Source organism: Melospiza georgiana, chromosome 16 (assembly GCF_028018845.1).
Source record: "Melospiza georgiana isolate bMelGeo1 chromosome 16, bMelGeo1.pri, whole genome shotgun sequence".
Lineage (NCBI taxonomy): Eukaryota > Metazoa > Chordata > Aves > Passeriformes > Passerellidae > Melospiza > Melospiza georgiana.
In genome coordinates, this window is record NC_080445.1 from 11248029 (window position 1) to 11261652 (window position 13624).

Genomic DNA, 13624 nt, shown 5'->3' on the forward strand with positions numbered 1-13624 from the left:
TGATTTTTTTTTTTTTTTATATACCATTTTTATTTTCACTTCTGGTTTGACTCTTTCAACCCTTTCCTGTGTCTCTTGTTGGGGCTTTTATGTTCCCTCGTCAGGTTCCAGTACATCCTCACTGCAAAACTGCTGTTTCAAGGTCAGGGTAACCTTCTGGGTCTGTGGCACTAGAAAAGGTAGATTAGTTTCTGCTCCTGGAAGGACAGTAGGGTTGGGTGTGCAATCCCTCCACACCTGAAAGGATCTTAAACCTGTTGGAACTGGGTGAAATGGGGCACAGATGGAGGCAGTGACTGGAGAGCACAGCAAAGGTCAGATGTGAGAGCCTGTCCAGTGATCCTGGGCTGGGCTGACAGGGTGGCCTGCGGACTCTGGAAGTAAATAAAGGTCAGCTGGATCAGCCTGTGTGGGTTGGAAGGGGCTGTCAGGTCTGATGAAGGAGGTTTTATCTTCATTTTTGGTGTAAATATTTCTTCTGCCTTCAATTTGCTCCCATTTTCCCAGGCAGTGCTCTGAAGGGTTCAGCTCAGGATATTCCCTCCTGGGTCTGATTGCCACAGTCAGGCGCAGCTCTGGAGTAGAGGCATTTCCAGGGAAATAAACTCTGAAAGACTTTATTCCCTCAAACATTTCAAACCCCAGGCCTTGGGAGTGCCTTTAACTCCTCATAGCAGGTTTTAGATTCATATTTAGATACAGCAGCATTTTCAATATCACGTTGATACAATCAGCTAGCAAACAATGACTTTTCTTTTGACTTTCCCATGGGAGAAGTCTTGATGTAGGGGTCATTTTCAGCTTCCCTTGTACTTGCCTGGTCACCCTGTCCTGTCTGGGCTGCTCTGGCTCACCACAGCCTGAGCTGAGCTGCAGGGCAGGGCTCTCACAGGAGCCCTCAAAAGGGGAAGGGCTGGGAGAGGCAAAGCTGGAGAAGTTTTGCAGAACTGTGGGGAGAAGCAAACTCTGATGTGAGGTTAGAACTCCCAGCAGGGACCAGCGTGTTTGCCTCCTATCAGTCCCGCCAGCCTTTCCTGCAATAGAAAATCCCTAAGATTAATGAGAGTGCATATAAAGGACGCTGCTAAAATCTGAGATTTCTGCTATTAGCAAAACATGGGGTAAAATTCCTGGGTGGGGTGAGCATGCTCCCAGTGTGCTCTCAGAGAAGGCAAATACCAAACTCAGTGGTGCACTACAAACTCCTGACCTAGACCACTTATTTTTTCTTTCCTGGACCCAAATCTGGACTTCAGGAGTTCACAAGCAGGTGTCACCAATTAGGCATCCAGTAGAATTTACTATTAGTGTTGATCTGTTCCCAAATACAGATACTGCTGAGAAACACTGAAAACCTTCACTGAGAAATGTCAGGGCAGGGGAAGGAAGCTGGGCCTGTAGGTGTGGGTACATTTAAAGAAAGGTGAAGTGGCATCTTCTGTACTGTCAGAGCCTCATGGCAAGGCAGGACGGAGGAATCTCTGCCAGTGCTCAGTGGCACATGCTGGGATTTTTATTACAAAGCTGTGATCTCAAACACAGGGTGGAGGTGAGGAGGGCTGTTTGCAGCTCTCTGTGTCATCAGCACCTTGTTCTGAACAGAAGGTGGAGCTCTTTTGGCATCTCCCACTGATTCCAAACCCAGGCTCATGTGCAGTAGCAAATGCACAGTGCAGGTCTTGCAGCATCACTCTGGGGGAGCTGAGGCCAGGAGGAGCCTCCTGGAAATGTCCCTGAGTGCTGGGTGGGTGCTTGTGCAGGCTCACACATCAGGATAGCAGAGCTCTCTTGTAGTGGGATAGAATATAAGAAAATAAAGGTAGTGTAGAAAGGAATCTCACCCCTAAGGAGTTGCAGCTGGGCCAATTATCAAAGATCAGGAACAGGCCTGACTTTACCAGGCCACAGCTGTAAGCAATGAGAAGCAGAGTGCTATAAAAGAGTGGGGTGGCTGGGTGAGAAGGGAACTGGAGTCAGTGGCTGCTTTAGGAAGGAGAAAGAGTCAGTGCTCAGAGGAGTTGCCCATGAGAAACACCCAGAAGGTATGGAACTGTTGTGATAAGGAGGCAGCAGTATGGAACCCCTGCAATAAGATGACAACATTCTCTTTTCTCATAGCAAGTAATTCTGAAATATTTGATACCATATCTCACCTGGGCTCCTTTTGTATTTAATACCTCAAACTGTCTGATGGTGGAGTAACCTAAAGGGAAAATCTTGCCATTACATGGTACAGTTCTTTTTAAGAAAAAATGAAAAAAAATCCCAAAATGAATCTTCAAAAGCTTAAGTGAGGAGGAAAACCAACCAAAAAGAGATCAATTTTCTTTAGTTTAAAAACCATATCCTCGAAGTAAGTGGCAGCCTTTGGCAGCCCTGCCCTCTAGTGCTGCTGCAAGTGAGGTGTTGGTGCACAGCTCTCAGTCCAAGCCTGGGCTCACCTGAGTATTCTTTAAGGCAGATTAGAGTGGGAATTTTTGTGGGTTTTATTGGGTTTTATTTTGTACTTCTTGTGGTTGGTTGATTTTTCATAGGATTTCACTGCGAGACAACCAAAATCAGCCTCAGACTTTGACAGATGACAGGCTCTATAAAATCCCTGAAGTACTTTGAGCATCTAAGCTAACAATTATGATAAAAAATTCAGTCAGCTGCAGAAGAGAACGAGTGTTTCTGTGACTCCTGACTAACTTGGAGCTTCCCTCCACAGCATTGAAGGCGAGTACGTTCCCGTGGCAGGCGACGAGGTCACCTACAAGATGTGCACCATCCCTCCCAAGAACGAGAAGCTGCAGGCAGTGGAGGTGGTGATCACCCACCTGGCCCCTGGCACCAAGCACGAGACCTGGTCAGGGCACGTCATCAGCTCCTGAGGCGTCCCCTGGAGCGTGGCTGCTGCCAGGTGGGCTCTGCTCAGCACCTGGCTGCAGGACCTGCCTGAAGAATTCTGTGTGTGAGGAAATACTGCATTGTCAATAAAGCAGATGCAGGCCAAAATTACCATTTTTTACAGCTGGCCTGATTTAAAAAAAAAAAAAAAAGGCAATTCAAATGCTAATGAAAAAAATCTAGCGTAATGTGTTTACAAGAAATGTATTTAAAGAGACCTAGTTTGTGTGCTTGGTGGAAGAGGGGAGGTTTGGGTTTTCTTTTGTCTTGTGAACTGATTCCAGGAAATGCCCAGGGGAAGGGGGGAGAGGTTTCAAGGAGAGCTCTGCTGGTGCAGGTCTGAGCCCTGAGCTCCCTGGGCTGCTCTCCAGGGCTGCAGCACCTTTATTGCTGATTTAGTGCCTGAATGCCCTGGCTGACACACAGAGGTGTTCATTGCTGACTTGTTTTCCTCATGGAAGGAAGTTCACAAACAGAGCAGCTGCCACAGGGTGGAAGATCTCCATCAGGGGGTTGTGCTCCAGTGTCCATCAGGTGCACCCCTGCAAATGGTGTGGAAACTGTGTTGTACTGGTAAAGCTGGGGTTGTTTGTGACTTTATTTAGGTGCCTTGATGGTTGATTAGCAACAGATTTTATAGGCCAGTATTAAAAAAAAGAATCCATCCCAAATTTAAATTTGCTCCAAGGTAAGTGGTAGAAAACCGTAGAGTAGTGGATACTTCACAGCCTCAGAGGGTGTCTGAATTTTGACCAGGCTGAATATTTGCCTTCCAGACTGCATGCAGCTGACTGGCATGGTGTGCCAGGGGCAGGCAGGGCACCTGCACTGCTGCACAGCAGGTGTGTTAAACACTGACAGTTCTCAGCTGTCTTGGTGAAGTAATTCTGCATCTGTTTCCCTGGCAAACTCCCTTGGTAGGATGTGATAGGGCCCCCCTTCCCCAGACTTTTGTGTAGTTGTAGTGCTACTAAATTGGTTTTGTTCCTATTTGCCTTCCATATATATTTTTTTCTTTCAAATGAAGAAATTTTCTCTGTTATTTTCCTAACAGTGGATTTTTATTGACTTTGCAAATAAAAGCAAACAAAAAAAGGCAGAACTCTTGTTAGTTGTATGAAACAGTGTAGCTTCAGTTGTGCATTTGGAGCTTCACCAAGAGGTGCTGGCTGTCAGGAGCTGTCCTGAGCCTTTCACAGCAGCTGATCTGTGCCCAGCTGTGATGTGGGGTCAGAGCTGCTGTGCTGGCTGTTTTCCCTTAGCTGTGCCTGTTACACTGTGGTGTGCTGGGGTTTGGGTTTGGTTCTGTTTTTATGACCCATAAGCCTTGGTAGTGGTGGGTTTATCACTGTGCAGCTTGTTGGAATATCACCCCCTGCTTTCTTTACAATAAATGCAACCATTTCAGTGCTTCCATGTGTTTCCAGTCTGCTCCCTGGGTAGCTGATGCTGAGGAGGATCAGCTTTAAAGAGGAAAATGCAGGTGCCTGCACAGGCACCACTGTGTGGTGACTTCAGTTTTATTTAAGGAAATGTTTTCCCAGCCACTGACTGCACTTACCAGAGCAATTAGGGAATAACAAGGCCAGCACCTGTCAGAGGAGGCTCCCAGGACAGAGCAGCCAGAAATGTGTTTGGGGCTGAAAACAATCCAAGCAGCAGCTCTTAAACAACATTCCTAGACTAGGGATGCTCCTAGTCCTAAGTGAGCTCCCATTAACACAGGAATTAGTTAGGGAAGATCAAACAGTTTTGGTGAATGAGGTGCATTGCACTCCCCCTCTGGTTTTGTAAGCCCTTTTGGGGATTTTGGGTGGTACCAAGATTCTATTCTCTGCTTTTTTTACTGTGCAAGTATCCCACGAACTTGGAACTAGAAAAATTGAAATTATTAAGTTTTTGGTACAGACAGGCAGCATGCAACAGGTCTGCTTCAAGTATTTTATTTTCCATAATGATAAAACAGGATATTTTAATGATAAAATCAGATTTTATTCTCCTTTACTAAATCAAACCGTTTATACTCAAGATTACTTTCCTAATACTAGCTGAGAGAAGTAATTAACAGTAATTAACAGTTACACAGAATGTCAGACATTGACTTGAATTTTAACAGAAACATAGTTTAGGTCATTTTTGTAGTATGAAAAATCTCAATCTACCCTTAATGCCTTAACCAGGAATCTCAGAAAATGATCAGAAAGTGGCAGAAATATATTTTGATAATGAGGTGAAGTTATTTTAATTAATTTTTACAAATATTTTTTTAGATTTGGTCTGCACAGAGTGTAGGTAGCATGACCTGAGTTGTGCCTTGGCACCACATCCATCCTGAGGAGGGAACTTTGGCACCAGCTGCTCCAGCACTCCTAGGGATGGCAGTCAGGGACTTCTGGTCCAGTGCCATCTTCCCAAACCCAGGAAGAAATAAAACCTTTCCCTTTCATTCATCTTCCAGTTTTAGACAAGAAACTGTCTTATAATTCATGTTAATTCATACAGCACAAGGTAAATATTTAAAAAAATCAACTGCATCTTTTAAAAAGCTGCCTCAACATAAAAAAAACTAGGGATTAAGCCTTGCAGGCCAATTTTAAGACCAGGAATCAACTAGAGGCAGATTATGCCTCCCCTTCCCTCCCTAAATTGTAATTAATTAGTTAAGTTTACAGATATCTTAAAAACCAACCCAAAATATAACCCAACCCCACAACCAAGCAAAAAGAAAACAATTTATGTGATTGGAAATTGAAAGGATGGTGCTGAATGAGCTCTGCTGTGTTCCCCCAGGCAGCAAGGGGTCTTCAAGTAAACATTTCCCTTTAGTAATGGCTGACCTGCAAAGCACCTGCTATTCATGGCCAATTACATAAAAACAATCCAGAATGAAGATGATCTTTCAAGTTATTTTGCTGTTTTAACTGTCCTCAAAGTGTGAATTCTGAAGTCTTTTATTTAAAAAATAGCTCTTCACAGATTCTTCTTGTATCCTCCGGGGATGTGACACTGTGGCCTTCTGTTCTGGAGTCTGTGAAAATTTCATAGTCATTCCCTCCCTGGAAGCAGAAGATGATTTAATTTTATTTAACATCAAGCACAGTCACAAATAAGGACACATGAAAGGAAACAGGGAAAAATGGACTTTTTCCAAGGGCCTGCAGTGATTAGGCTCAGTGAGCAACAGCACTGCCCTGGATGAGCACAGATCCCCAAAATCCATCCAGAGCTTCATTCCCAAATTTCTGTTTGCCACACTGCTCCCACAGGTCAGCATCAGCTCTCAGTACTTCAATCTCTGGAAGTGCTGCACTGCCACTTAGAGGGTCTGAAATGAACTGTCTGTGAGCTCTGTGCCACAGGGACAGGTGATTACTTTTGCAGCTGATGTCAGGGGAAAAAACCTTTAATTTCAAGCTTGTCTTTCTCTTATAAACCTTATTTTCTTAAATGTATAAAGTCCTGTGTAATTTCAGAGTTTTGTAACTGTGAGTTCTTATCAAACCAAGCCTTTTCTTATAAAACAGGCTGACAGTGTCCTTTGGCCAAATTCAGACAGCTTTAATTTCAAGCAAGTCCTTGTGCTTGCCAGTGCCCTCACAAGCTCTTGTCAGGTCTCTGATTTTTAAAAGCCTCTGAATTGCCCTGCAGAGCTCTGCCCCACAATGAGGGACAAGGGACTCTGCTCAGTTCCCCAGGGTGGAGACAGAGCACTGAGCAAAGGCACAGTGTTAAATGAGAGAGGAAATAAATATGTTTAGTAAAAACCAGCCAACAAAAACCAATCTACACTGACCAAGCAGGACAATCAGTTTCACACAGTTATGTCACCTAGGTGTTTAACAGAATTACACAAGCTCAATTTTAAAACAACCTCTGTTAAGGCAAGAACCCTGTGTTCAGCTCAGGAAACAAGGAAAACTTCCCATCTGCAGCCAGGCAAACATGGACACATTTGTGCCCTGACTTCAGCTCTTGTCAGGATTAAGGTTACAGGGTTAGAACCTGCACTCCTTGAGGTTTAATTACAGCTGCTCTCAAATGAGTCTGTCAAATTAATGTACTCACTGGCATGGTCTTGTCTCCAAAGAAATAAATAGTCTTGTATCCATCCTTGGCAACAATTCCTAAGCAGTACCTTTTATCCCAGCCCTCTGGGAACACATCGATGCTGATCTGCCCTCCTAGGAGAGAGAGGAACCAAGACTTGTTACATTTTAACAATGTTTCTGAAGGGAGACAAAGTGAAAAAAAACCCTAAACTGGGTAAGATTTTAGGCAGAGGGAGCTTTGCAGAAGACAAGAAATGTTGTGAGACTCTGGAGTTAAGTCCTGCAAGTACAGAAGGTGTTTTATAGGGTATCAGTTATTAGAGCTGTGATTCAGAGATTATTTATCAAGCAAAGTCTGAGCATGTTCCCAAACACTCACTGCTATCCAAATGAACCTTTTAAAAGAATTACATTTAATCTCTTTACTTTTAGATAGAAAGGACACATGAACACAGCCACTGATATATGCACAGCATAAAATCATAGGCAAAAGACTTGCTAAGGCTTTCAGAGTAGGAAAGGGAAAAAATCAGCCCTTTCAGCAGCTGTTCCAGTTCTGAGCCCTTGGCCTTCTCCAGTACCCAAGAGCATGATTCCCAGCTGAAGCAGGTATATTTACAACAAATAAAAATATCTTACATAAGGTATTTACAACATAAAGGAGAGAGAGCTGCACTGCAGTTCACTTTTGCCTTAGTGCTTCAGCACTAATGCCAGCCATACTTTTAATTCCCCCTAATTTTATTTTTTTCCTTAAGCTTGCACTTGCTTTTGGATTCTTTCCTTCCTCCCACACAGGGCACGTATAACAGAAGAACCAAGGGCAACTGGAACAGCACTGAGGGAGTAGCTCTGATCAAAACTGATTCACAGAAACAACTCTGACTAATCCAAAGCATCTAATATGCTCCAGAATGAGCAGAATCAGTCACACAACTGACATTAAAGGACAATGAACTGATGACAAGAAATGAAGTTCTCTTTGTTGATGGATTTCAATTAAAATGTCCCAATAAAAGGCTGAGAGGAAAAAGAGGCTCAGTCTTGCCTGCAACCACCCCCAGAGAGACCTGTCACACAAATGAGATGGGATGTCACAGCCATAAGAGAGAATGACTTAAATGAAATTTAAATTAATTGATGTTTTAAATGACATTCTTTTAAAGTATTACCTATTGAAAATGTGAGGCCTTTGCCTGCAAATTCTCTTTGTAGATCAGCTACAAATTTCTCTCTTATATGCTCCTTCTGTTAAGGAAGAAAGAAAACAAAACCAAACAACAGTTACATGCTGTAACTGTGTTGATTTACCACTGAAAAGATAACCCAAAACCACCTCTAAAAAAGAATGGTTTTCTTCATTTGAATGGACCCAGGCTGGTTACACTATAGAGGACAACAAAAAAGTATGGCTTTAGGTAGGACAGGTTTTTTTTAGAAACCCCAGAAGCAGGATGTTCAGTACTCTGGCTATTGGATTAAAAACATGAGCCAAACCCACCCTTCTGCAAGTAATCCTTGCTATTCTAACAAAGAACCCCATATTGTTTATTTCCTGAATGAACAAATTAGTTAAACCACATGGAAAGGATTAAAAGGAAAAAAAAATAGAATTGCACAAACGATGAAAGTTTTAAAAAAATCATAACCTGGCCACAACTACCTCCTCCAGGAGAGCTGGGGATTTTTCAAGAGTTGTAACTCACTTTATCAAATTCATAGAACTCAAGTCGTTCTTCCTGGCTGCAGTTTCTTCCAATGGGGGACACATTTAACATCCCATTTCTGAACTCAATGAAAGTGCCTCTGCAAGGGAATTGATCACAAGACAGAAAACAGATGAGAAAACTGCTCAAAGCACTAAATATCACAATAAATTTCCATTTAATTCTAAAGGCAGTGGGAATCAGCTGTCTCACTACATGCAGGTACCTCTGGCACCAGTAAGCCTTTAGCACTTTGGATCTGGCAAGCTCATCATCATCCTTACTGGCTTTTAAAAGCACCATTTGGTTTAACAAGTGTGACTGGAGCATCCCATAGAGCCCAGAGCCTGACAGGCCAGGCTGTCAGTGTGGGGTGAAGCTGCAGAATTCCCAGCAATGTGGGCAGTGTCCTGCCCTGCCTCACCCAGCACATTTCAGTGTCTGCACAGCTGCACCTCACACACAGAGCTGCTCTGGCTGCACTCCTCATCTCTGAATTCCAAACATGGCAAGGGAACTCTCCTCCTTCAAAACTCAATCTCCTTCCCTCTGACACAAAGTGCTGATCAGTATTTCAATCCCTGTGCTCCAGCTGGGGCCTTGTCTTTGTATGCAGGGCCAGAGCTCTGTTTGACACACACAGTGCTGCTCCCCAAGCAGAAATTACTCTTTTTTTTTGCTGAGCTTTATATCCCCCATGGAGAACTGAGATGTCTGTGTGCACATACCTCTTCTTTGGCAGTCTGATCTTTGCAAGGTAGCCCAGGCAGTAGTTGATGACATCTTGAAGGATGTCCTCGCCCAGGTGGCCCTGAATGCTCTAACAAAACAAACACCATTCAACCAAGGGTCCAGAATCTGAGATTCTAAAAGCAAGTCACATGGAAAACACAGACATTGGGTAATCAGGCATGGTTAATACCACAGAGAAACAAACATGCCTTCAATCAGTAACATCAGCTGATGCTCACATGGTACTAGCTAAAGGTTCTCATTTTTATTCACTTTATAACACCAAACTATCATTTAATGACTCCTAGTTGTACCTGCTTCAGAAGGAAACTGTGCCACAGGCAGCAGCCCTAAACAAAAAGGGTTTTAATGTCTCCACATGTCTGCATGTGCTGTTCTATAGCAAAGCACAAAGAAATGGAGCTTGTTCCTGCAGTAAACTGGAACCACTGGTCAGGGCAGCAAATTCAGCCAGGATCTCTTTAAGTGTTTGCTCTCCATTATTTATGTTAAACATTACATGCCAAATGAATGATCCATTAACAGGACTAACATATGAAAGCAGCAACAACTTTGATCTTTGAAAGGGTGATTACAGAGGACTATACTGTACAAATAAATCAAAATCTTGTTTAGAAAATTTCTTTTTCTCACTGTTGGAAATTTCACACTTACCTGCTTGCTCAGGAACTTCCCATCTTTGTATGCTACCAGGCCATTTTCTGAGAACACATAGTCATATTTCTCAATCACTGCAAACAAGCAAAAACACAGTAACTCATCATTTCCCATCAATGCTTAATGCAGAATTGTCTTAAATGTTAAACAGCTTAAAATACAGCAAAGATTAGTTCCTAAAGCACGAGAATTTCAGCAGCATAGCATCAAGCACAAGATTAATGCTAGTCCCATTTCGCACTATGATTAGCACACACCTCAAATCATGTGAAATCAATTGTTTTACCTACCTGTGGTTTTACTTAGAGGCATATAACTCTTTGTATTAAATGTGAAGGAATGACCAAACACCTGCCACATGGCCTGGCTTGAAAGAAAGTCAGATAATGCCCTTTTAGGTTTGTTTCCTCAGTGTCACTAATCTTCAGCAGACGTCTGGGAGCTGTGAGTCTCAGCACCACACAAGATGATATGGTTCACTGAGACCACTTGGAAGGCAAACAAACTCTGAGCTGCCTGGGCACTACAGGAGGCTGTCAGCGGCATCAATTAAGTAAAGACCATTAAGAATAAAGGACTAAGGCAAGAATCCAGAGGTACATAACCCCACAGTGAACAAATCCAGGTCCTCAGGGATGTGCTTGGCAGCTGAGCAGCCCACACGTGTATGTGACATACAGGACCGCACTGTACACAGCAGGGTGACAAAGCTCTCCCAAGGCAGGATTCCACCATTAGCAACAACAGTGCAAACAGGCTGCGATTTCCAAAAGCCGGGTTGCACTCCCCACAGCCTGAGTGCAGCACAGCACTCTCAGGAAGACAATTACAAGCAAGGGAAGAAGGGGGCGGACGGGGCTCAACCTCCACGTGCCCTTGGCGGCTGCCCGGGGCCCGGAGCGCGGATGGCCCCAGGGGGGTCACCTCACTGCGGATCGCCCCAGAGGGATCGCCTCGGCGGGATCGCCCCAGCGGGACTGTCCCGGAGCGGATGGCCCCAGCGGGATCGCCCCAGCGGGATCGCCCTTACCGTCCTCGCCCAGCTGCTCGCGGATCTTGGCCAGGTCCGAGCCGCCCACCACCCCCACCTTCATCTTCTGCCGCAGACGCTGCATGAACGCCGCCATCTCCTCCGAGATTTTCTACGGTCCAAAACAGAGCCGTCAGATTTGCCAGAGGCCAGCGCCTCCATTCCGCAACAAGCAGCCCGTGCGGTCCTTAAGCAGCGTTAAATGAATGAAGTGCGCTCACGGATCCCGCGGCACACGGCACAGCCGTGCCCCCGCGGTGTGCCATCCGCCCCGCGGTGTGCCACCCGCCCCGCTCCCGCAGCCCCGTCCCGCACTCGCCTGGCGCGGCGCCGTGAGGGTGCCATCCACGTCGAACAGGCAGAGCGCTGAGGGCGGCGCCGCCATGGCTGCTCCGCGGGGCCGCCCCTCCCGGCGGGCCGCGCGCGGGGCGGGGCGGGGCAGGCGCGGAGAGGCGGCGGGGCCATGGCGGCGGTGAGGGCCGGGGCTGTCGGCGCGGGTTGTTCCTCCTTCCCCTCCTTCTCCCCTTTCCCCGTCTCTTTGCCTTTCCCTTTTTCCATCCCTTTTTCCTTCCCTGTCGCGGGCCGCTCGGTGACGGGTCTTTGCACGCCACGTGTCCCACAGCGTGGCGGGGGCAGCGCGGAACTTCCCTTGCTGCCTTTGCGCCTTCCCAGCGTCCGCTCCTTCCTTCGGCCTGATCGCGCTCTCCTCCCCTTTACCGTGCTTAGTCCACTTTTCTTCTCTGTTTCCCTAAAACTGCTGTATAAGTGGTTATTTAGCGGGTCGGCGATTCCAGCAGCTTTGCTGGGATGTTGCTCAGCCAGCGAGAGGCAGGGGTGTGCCAGTGTCGGTCACTGAGCTCACTGATATCAGCTGTGTTAGCACAGTTTTCCCTCTTGTTCTGCAGGGAGGGATGCGAGCACAAATACCAGTTTTCCGTCAGAACACTGGATTAAGGTTACAGTGACCCGGGGATTGTGCTTTATTGTCTGTAGGAGCCCGAGGGAGCAACTCTGAGCTCGCTGGTGGGTTTTAAAGAGGACTCAAACGATGACCTGTGGGAATGTTACCTTACAGGCTTGGCTCTGCACGGGCAGGACTGCAGCCTGCACAGCAGCACCTTTTGGGAGATCGCTGCAGAAGGAGCTCTGGACAAGGCCATGGAGAAGGGAAGCTGCTCGCCTGCCCTGGATTGCTGGTTCGTGGCAGTGTTTGCAGTCACAAATCCAGCGAGCTCACGGTGCCAGGAGTTACCTCAGGAGACCCCGAGAGCCGTCCGTGTGCCTGTCCCACTTGGCCCCTGCTGCTGTGGTCCAGCAGAAGGCTGTGCGTGGCAGGACAGAAGAGTTCAAACTGGTCTACAGGTTCCCAGGGATAAAATACTGCAGGATCCTGTCGAGACTGAAGCTGCTGCAGACTGCCACCTCCATGATCATGCTGCCTCCCATCTGCTACCTCTACCTGCAGGGCCAGGTGTCCCAGAATATCCTCCTCTACACAACTGGCATCGCTGTCTTTGCTGGGGCAATGCTGTATGGTATGAGCTACTTTTTCAGAAGAGTTATTGGATTTATCTACTTGAGTGAAACTGGACAAACTGTCAGAGTGGCCCACTTGACATTTTGGGGAAGACGTAATGACATTTACTGTCCCATAGAGACAGTGGTGACTTTGGATGAAGTTGGAGATAGCAAGGACGAGCTCCTTCACCAGTTCAAGCGGTATAACAGTACAGATACTTTGTATTTTACAATTAAGTATGGCCAGATTGTAGACAGACAGAAATTTACTCAAATATTTGGAGCATTTGTGTGACACAGCAGCTCATTTCTAATGACTTTCCATGTTCCATGTCCATTGTGCTTATTATTCCATGAGGTTAAAGTAGTTCACCAAACTACACATCCCTGTCCATTTCCTGTGCAAAGCCTGCTGTAAGTGCACCCAGTGTAAAAAGTCACAGTGGTAAGGCACTGCCCACTGGATTAAAGGTTCAACCTCAGTGTTTCTTTTAGGTCATTTCAGGTTGGCTGGGAAGCCTCTGGAAATTAAAGCTGGTCTGGTACGTCCATATGATGGGCACTGCTGAATGTCAGAGAGGGACGTGCTCATGTATCAGTGCAATTGAGGGAATGGGAAGGTGTGTGGGCTGTCCTGGCCTCAGGAGGGTCCTCCAGGATGGGAGTGGAGCTGGGCAAAAGAGACACTGGCAGCTCAGCTGTTAAGTTCAAGGCTGAGACAGTATTTCAGGAGCCTCTTACAGGAATTGCCATTCTTCATTGGAATGGGAAAAGCAGCACCTGTCTCCATGAAGGACTGTGGTCTTATTCCATGATATTGGTATGAGTTCTCCTTTTCCAAAACCTCAGTAGAAATGAGGAATTTAAACCCAAGAAAGAACCAAATATATCACCTATAATGTGTAACACATGTTTTGAATTGTCAGAAGCAAGATAACTCCTTACACCCCTCCTAGTTCTAGCTTAATGTGAAACTGGCAAATAAACTGACTCTCACCAATAATCTGGAGTGTTCTTTCTTT

General features: G+C 45.9%; 3 protein-coding genes across 3 annotated transcripts in view; 2 read left to right on the forward strand and 1 right to left on the reverse strand.

Annotated features, from left to right (window-relative positions):
• Positions 1-4303, forward strand: part of CARHSP1 (calcium regulated heat stable protein 1) — a 35847-nt gene extending 31544 nt beyond the window's left edge. The window contains exon 4 of the mRNA XM_058035581.1: positions 2711-4303. Within this exon, the coding sequence (XP_057891564.1) occupies positions 2711-2873 (163 nt within the window). The 3' untranslated portion in view covers positions 2874-4303. The remainder of the gene's footprint in view (positions 1-2710) is intronic.
• A 513-nt stretch (positions 4304-4816) lies between these two features.
• PMM2 (phosphomannomutase 2) lies at positions 4817-11336 on the reverse strand. Its single transcript, XM_058035497.1, has 7 exons — positions 11085-11336; positions 10052-10128; positions 9373-9464; positions 8645-8744; positions 8111-8186; positions 6955-7070; positions 4817-5945 (listed from the first exon to the last, which is right to left on the reverse strand). The coding sequence occupies exons 1-7, from the start codon at positions 11179-11181 to the stop codon at positions 5841-5843; spliced, it is 663 nt and encodes a 220-aa protein (XP_057891480.1). The 5' UTR covers positions 11182-11336; the 3' UTR covers positions 4817-5840.
• A 208-nt stretch (positions 11337-11544) lies between these two features.
• Positions 11545-13602, forward strand: TMEM186 (transmembrane protein 186). Its single transcript, XM_058035377.1, has 2 exons — positions 11545-11556; positions 12160-13602. Exons 1-2 carry the CDS (start codon positions 11548-11550, stop codon positions 12895-12897), a joined length of 747 nt encoding a protein of 248 aa, XP_057891360.1. The 5' UTR covers positions 11545-11547; the 3' UTR covers positions 12898-13602.
• The last annotated feature ends 22 nt before the right edge of the window (positions 13603-13624 follow it).

Bases quoted from the DNA above. Each gene is read 5' to 3' on its own strand.
- PMM2 (XM_058035497.1), bottom strand. From the start codon at position 11,181: ATGGCGGCGTTCATGCAGCGTCTGCGGCAGAAGATGAAGGTGGGGGTG. The intron at 10,129-11,084 runs GTAAGGGCGATC...GCTTGTTTGCAG, and splicing joins CGAGCAGCTGGGCGAGGACG to TGATTGAGAAATATGACTAT. The intron at 7,071-8,110 runs GTAATACTTTAA...TCTCTCTCCTAG, and splicing joins AGGCCTCACATTTTCAATAG to GAGGGCAGATCAGCATCGAT.